The sequence below is a fragment of the Phoenix dactylifera genome, chromosome 2 (genome assembly GCF_051530095.1).
Source record: "Phoenix dactylifera cultivar Ajwa chromosome 2, Ajwa_hap1_PhDact_Kaust_v1.1, whole genome shotgun sequence".
NCBI lineage: Eukaryota > Viridiplantae > Streptophyta > Magnoliopsida > Arecales > Arecaceae > Phoenix > Phoenix dactylifera.
In genome coordinates, this window is record NC_143191.1 from 34436768 (window position 1) to 34443135 (window position 6368).

At 39.5% G+C, this 6368-nt stretch overlaps 1 protein-coding gene across 1 annotated transcript; it reads left to right on the forward strand.

Moving 5' to 3' along the window:
• Positions 1-2254: 2254 nt before the first annotated feature.
• LOC103700846 (RING-H2 finger protein ATL46) lies at positions 2255-4419 on the forward strand. The gene has a single exon (XM_026802141.4). The coding sequence runs from the start codon at positions 3065-3067 to the stop codon at positions 4205-4207; it is 1143 nt and encodes a 380-aa protein (XP_026657942.1). The 5' UTR covers positions 2255-3064; the 3' UTR covers positions 4208-4419.
• The last annotated feature ends 1949 nt before the right edge of the window (positions 4420-6368 follow it).

Below are 6368 nucleotides of genomic sequence, written 5' to 3' on the forward strand. Positions count from 1 at the left end.
CCGTAGAGCTTTTGAAATTAGAACTTTCATAAAAATCTATTTATTGTTTAGTAACTATATTTCTAAAATGTTGTGGCACTTTAACATGTATTTGGTAAACAAATTGAGAAAATACTTTTATATGACAAAATTACCATAAAGGACATTGCATAGTATTATACAACAAAGTATAATAAAATATAACATATATTAATACATAAATATATGATATAGTATAATATTACTGCAATATAATATAATATTATTGTAATATAGTAATATAACATTGTATACTATAGTATAATAATTTAAAATAATATTAAATTATTTAACATAACACATTAATGTATTATGATATAATATGATATAATATTATATTTATTATGTAATGCAATAATAAAGGTATAAAATATTATAATTATTAGCATAAATTAATGTTGGTGTCTGATCTACGACTAGGATTTTTTGTTAGGGCTCCAACATATTTTTAAATTTATAATGATACAAAGTATGCAATTGTTATATTTTATTATGAGTATTTTGGTAAAAAAATAGTTTTCCGATAAAGCCCAAAACAGCTTTTTCGTAAAGCTCCAAAATAGAGCTTCTCTTAAAAAGCTGTTTTTAGCTTTCTGAAAAAACTAAAACAGTTTTCTGAAATTTTTACCAAACACCATTTTTCATCCAAAAGTATTTTTGGAGGGCCAGAAAGTACTTTTTGATCCTCCAAACGGGGCTCAAGTCTATTTTCCTTTCATCCATGCAACCACTGATTTCTATTATACACGCCTTTTAAGTAAAATTCTCGATATCAAACCATATATCAACACCATACTAATACAACATCATTATGGTACAACTTTTTTTTTTGATATATTGGACATCGATATGCCATCCGTATTAGATACTAATACCAAACTAATGCAATACGATATATTTTGTACCGCTTGATTCGACCTAATATAACATAGCATGATCAGATGGATAAATATAACCTATCATTTAAGGATTTAGTAAGCATAACCTGCAATACCTTATTATTATTAATCTTGACTAAATCCAAAGTTATACGATACATCTTTTTTTTTTTGGGTCAAAAAATAGGAGGGGGGAGGGCCAGCCCACCCGGGTAGCAGCTTCCACTGAGCCTCCCTTCTACCAGGGAATGTTTGATACAGGTCGTAGGTTTCGCATGCCTTCTCTGACCCGTGGGCTCACTCCACTAGGCTCACCGCCTCATGTGTGGGTACATCATCCAGCGCCACCTTGGTACAGATGGAAAAAAAGCATATCCGCTAATAAACCATCCAAACATGAAGTATTCGGTCTTCTAATTTAATCGATATACATATTTTTGAACTCGAACAACCCGATGCAATTATTATCTCCTTACCATCAGGCTACCACCCTGGTGGCACATGATACACGATACATCTTTCGAGCAAGGCATGGACGAGGAAAGCGGCTTAGATTGAACCTGTTCAAGACACGCAAGACCTCCGTTTCTCCTATGCTCAGCGACGAAGTCCTTGTCATTTACCAAGTCATGCTGACAACGTGATGTTCCCCGACAGATTTGATGGATCTGAGCCGTCAATTCTAATCCCTAATCGATATGCTAACGTCAGTACAGATGAAGGTTGCGTCATCCTCTCCGCAGCTAGTAGACTTGTGGCTCACAGGTTGATACAAGCAAAACCGCTTTGTAGCAGATGATCTATCACGATGCCGAAAAGGTACCGTTGATATCTTTATTTATCAGTGCTTTTCTACAATAAAAAAGAAAACCCCCAACAAATATTGATTCTCCAATAAGGCCCTAAATTTGTTAAAGCTAGTTAAAAAAAAATTTGGATCAAAAATTAGGTATTTAGTTTGCGGTCGAAATCAAAATTAAAGTTAAAATCAAAATAGATTTGAATAAAAATTAGAATGGCAAAATATATGATTGATTGATTTTTTTTCTTTTGATTTCGATTTTAGCTGTAAAACAAATTTTTAAACTTTGCAGAATTAAGTTATCAGTAGAAGAGACAGAATTAGCTTTTAGAGGATTGAGATGTTCTCATTCCCTAAAATTAGTTTTTTTTTGAAGATCAAAGCATTTTTATTTCTTGAGATTTATTTTTTGAAGGATTGAAATGTTTCTATTTCAAAGATTAATCCCAATCAACGGTTGGAGTTGGAGTTGGAGTTATTTTCATTCCAACATCAAAGCTCCTCTAGCTAAATATATCGTTACTTTGTGTCGGATTGAAGTTTATTACTTCTTGAAAACTCTCCAGGGGGTTATATGTAAAAAAAAAATCCTTTTATCTTAATAGTGAGGACAAAACCGTTCTTCTTCCCATCTGAGCCTTTACCGGAAAACCACCTCGGGCTTGGGGAGAGCTCCCACCACCCCACCTGCAACCAGACACAAAGGAAGCTAAAGAGTAAAGATAGGAACTGCAGATAGAGAGAGAGGGAGAGAGAAAGAGAGACTCCGGCGAAAACTTAAGGAGATCTCACTACTCTAATGGAGGACTCCACAAACCAGAGGTAGGCCAACAACACCCCCTTAAACATATAAAACCTTGCTCTTTCCCTTTCCTTCTACTCTCTTGCTGTCCAGCTGGTTTGAGGGTGGAAAAGGAAGCTTGGTTTTTCTCCTAAAGCTGTAGCACTGGTGTTATACATGGTCTGGGGAATGGATTTCGCCTCAAAAAATTTGAACTTTGAGCCTTTCCTCTTCTTTGCTGGCATGTCTGTTGCTTGTATAAATGGATTTTAGCTGAAAGCTAGAAAAAAGCTGTTTTGTGAAAAAAAAAAAATCTAACCTTTCCCTCTTGCGTCTTCTCAACCTGTTTTTTCTGGATTTGATCTATTTTCTTTTTTTTTCAAGAAAGATCATTGTTTTGGCCTACGCTTCTCTTCAAATGAGTTGGATTAGTCCTTTTTCCCAGAAAAGTTTGAATTTTTAGCCTTCCCCAGCTACTCCTTTCAGATGACCTGGGCCTGGTCCCAGACCAAGGAGATGGTTGTTGTATCCTCGCCATCCGCTACCAGAACCCGTTAGGTTATTCTGCCGCAAATCAAGAGAAAAATGGGATTTTTACCTCCCTTTCCATCTCCCCAACTCCATAGCTTCCAGGGGGACTCACTCCCATTCTCCTCCTCCCAGCCCCCACCATCTTCCCCATCCTCCGGCAGTAGAATAAGCCCTGCAGTCCTTTTCATCATAGTAATCCTGGCAGTGATCTTCTTCATCTCTGGCCTCCTCCACCTCCTGTTGAGATTCCTCATCAAGAAGCACCCCTCTGGTTCCTCTTCTAGCCAGTCCAATGGGAACCAGGCGGCAGTGGAGCTCTCGGGCTCGGAGGCCCTCCAGCGGCAGCTCCAGCAGCTGTTTCACCTCCATGACTCGGGCCTCGACCAGGCCTTCATCGACGCGCTGCCCGTGTTCCTCTACAGGGAGATCGTCGGCCCCAAGGAGCCCTTCGACTGCGCCGTCTGCCTCTGCGAGTTCGCCGACGACGACAAGCTCCGGCTCCTCCCCATCTGCGGCCACGCCTTCCACATCAACTGCATTGACACCTGGCTGCTCTCCAATTCCACCTGCCCTCTTTGCCGGGGGGCACTCTTCGTGCAGGACCTGTCGATAGAGAACCCAATTTTCGATTCTGAGGAGCCCAGGGAGGAGGGCGGATTCGCCGGGGACGGGGAGGATGGCTTCTCGACGCCTGGCTGTCAGAAGCCGGCGGATGTGGAGGACATTGCTGCTGAGAAGAGGGTGTTCCCAGTGAGGCTTGGGAAATTCAAGAGCTTTGGCAATATCGATGGTGGTGCTGGTGGTGATGATATCGATGCTAACGGCGATGTCAAAGGCACTGTGAGAAGAGAGGAAGGGGAGAGCAGCAGCAGTAGCTTGGATGCAAGGAGGTGCTACTCCATGGGCTCGTATCGCTATGTTCTTGGGGAGGCCAATCTCCAAGTGGCTCTCTGCAGTGGTTCTACTAGGATTGGTAATGGTAAGGCTCTCAGGGGAAGGGGAGTTGGTGGAAATCCAGCATGTAATGAGGTTTTGGAGGGGAAGAGGCTAGGGATTGCGGGCAAAGGTGAGAGCTTTTCAGTGTCAAAGATCTGGCAGTGGCCTAATAAGAAAGAGGGGAAGCTCCCAATCTCTGCAGATGCTTCCTCTTTGGATGGGGCATTTCCATGGGCCAGGAGAAGTGTTGGGGATATATGAAACTTGTTTGTACTGCTGTGATAATTGTTGTTTTTTCTTCTCAGTGGTGGTTATTCAATCCCATCATAAAAATTCATAGTTACTACCCCTCTTTTGCTTCTCTTTATTTATGCCTCTTGTACTAGTCGATGAAATTTTTTGGAAGGGTGGTTGGATGATGAGCAGAAGATGGTTTTCCAATATGATAATTTGGATTGCTCATTGCCTAATTATTTTGTGGTGTTCCTGAGGTTTAATTCCCTGACCTTCTAGATTGCTTTTAGCTTGCTTTCTTTTTTTTTTTTCTTGGGTTCCGTTTTGCTTCTGGGTACTCAGAGACGAGTGATGCAGAGCTCAGACTGCCTTCTTGTTTGTTACCTTCTCCTTGTTATGGTCTCAGGACAGCAGCTTCATCACCGATTGAAGGCTCCAGAGAAGCAGATTTTCGGAACCCAAGGCTTAAGATGCCTCTGCAGCGTTTTTATAGAACAAAACATACTGTGAATGTGCCTTGTTACATCAGCTCAATTTTTGGTTCGTTTTGTTTGTTGCTTCTCTTTCTTCCATGAGATGGTGGGAGTCCATAAAAAAGCTGGACAGTGGATTCTTGCGATGATATGATAAGGAAGTTTGTGCTTTGTCAGTGTTGTAGCTTTCTTGATTTTGGTTTGAAGCAGTTGTTCTATCCGGCATGAGTTCCTTTCATGCTCATCGCTACTGCCACTTCTTGAACATCCATTTGATTGACATAAATGGCCCCCCAGTATGTAAGCACCAGAATCACTCCTCACTATTTTCTGTGATGTGGAAGAGGCCAAGTATGTATATTCAATGCTTAATTTGGTGTTGAAAATAAGATTACCATTCATGCTTTCTTTGGTTGAGCAAGGGCACTAGTTCAACTGAACCCTTTAGCAATGACACTCTTCACCTGAGCTGCAATGCATTGGTCATATACTTGTAAAATTTGCAGCTCGTTTTTTTTGTTTTTGTCTTTTTTGCTTAAACGAGCAATTCATATCATTCGGATACGAACACATCCAATAAAATCAGAAAACAAAATGTCCTGAAATACTCTAGGCAACTCTCTCTCGGTCGTCCACAGTGTACCTCCCGCGTGGTCAAAATTTGTAGCTATCGCTCTCTCTCTCTCTCTCTCTCACACACACACACACATACACATAGAGACAAGCGCGCATGCAAAAATATAAATACAAATTCATGTATGCTTGTGCATGCAAAAATATAAATACAAATACATGCACGTAAATAAATATGCCTTGCTTTTTTGGGCATTGGCAACTGTTGGGTGCATACGAAAATACAAATACATGCACGCAGCCATGCCATTTTTCTTCATATTTATTGGACCCTTTATCGAAACTGTTTATTTTTCACCAAACAGTCAAAAATTAAAAGCAACCGGTCTAACAGCAAGACATGAATTGAAGATTCATAATTGGCTAGGGTTTTGATTTTAGATTAATTTTTATTATTAAGTAGGCTCTTACCACATAGATAGATTTGGTTCATGAAGGAGCACTTGCCTGTTCTTATTTCCAGCTTATCCAAATATCGGCTTTTGAGATTTGGAATAAATCTAAATTTAGATTCACAAAGGCTTACATTAATTGTTCCTACAAAATTTATTAGATTGACATAGATGCCAAATAAGCAATTGTAGAGTAGGATTTATACTATCTGCTTCCCAAACCAACATCTAGCGTGAAGAATTGTGGTGATAGTATGTTGTTGTAGTGTTTGTATGTGATTATTCATTTCTTAGGATGGTGCAGGCCAAAATACAAATTTTAAGCACCGATATGAAAATAAAAATTCAATTTTATTTGCACTAGAATGAATATGCTCTGATCAAAGATTGTTAGCTCAGTTGACTAGAATATTTTTCTTTAATGGCTTGCTCTCAGAAGAGGTCCAAGGTCCGGATCCTGGACATTTCTCAAAAAATAATAGGAGAATGAATGTCCTTAGTTGTTTTTTCACTTTGAAATACATATGTTTAATAGCTGTCCACAATGTTAGATTTATACGAAGGACGATAATTTCAAAGAATAGAAGAGTACATTGTGCTTCTAGGCAGAGAAAGCCGTGCACACTGGTTACACTGGATTATAACAACGCCGATTTTGTTAGTATAATTGATTTAAGCAAGTTCTGAGCC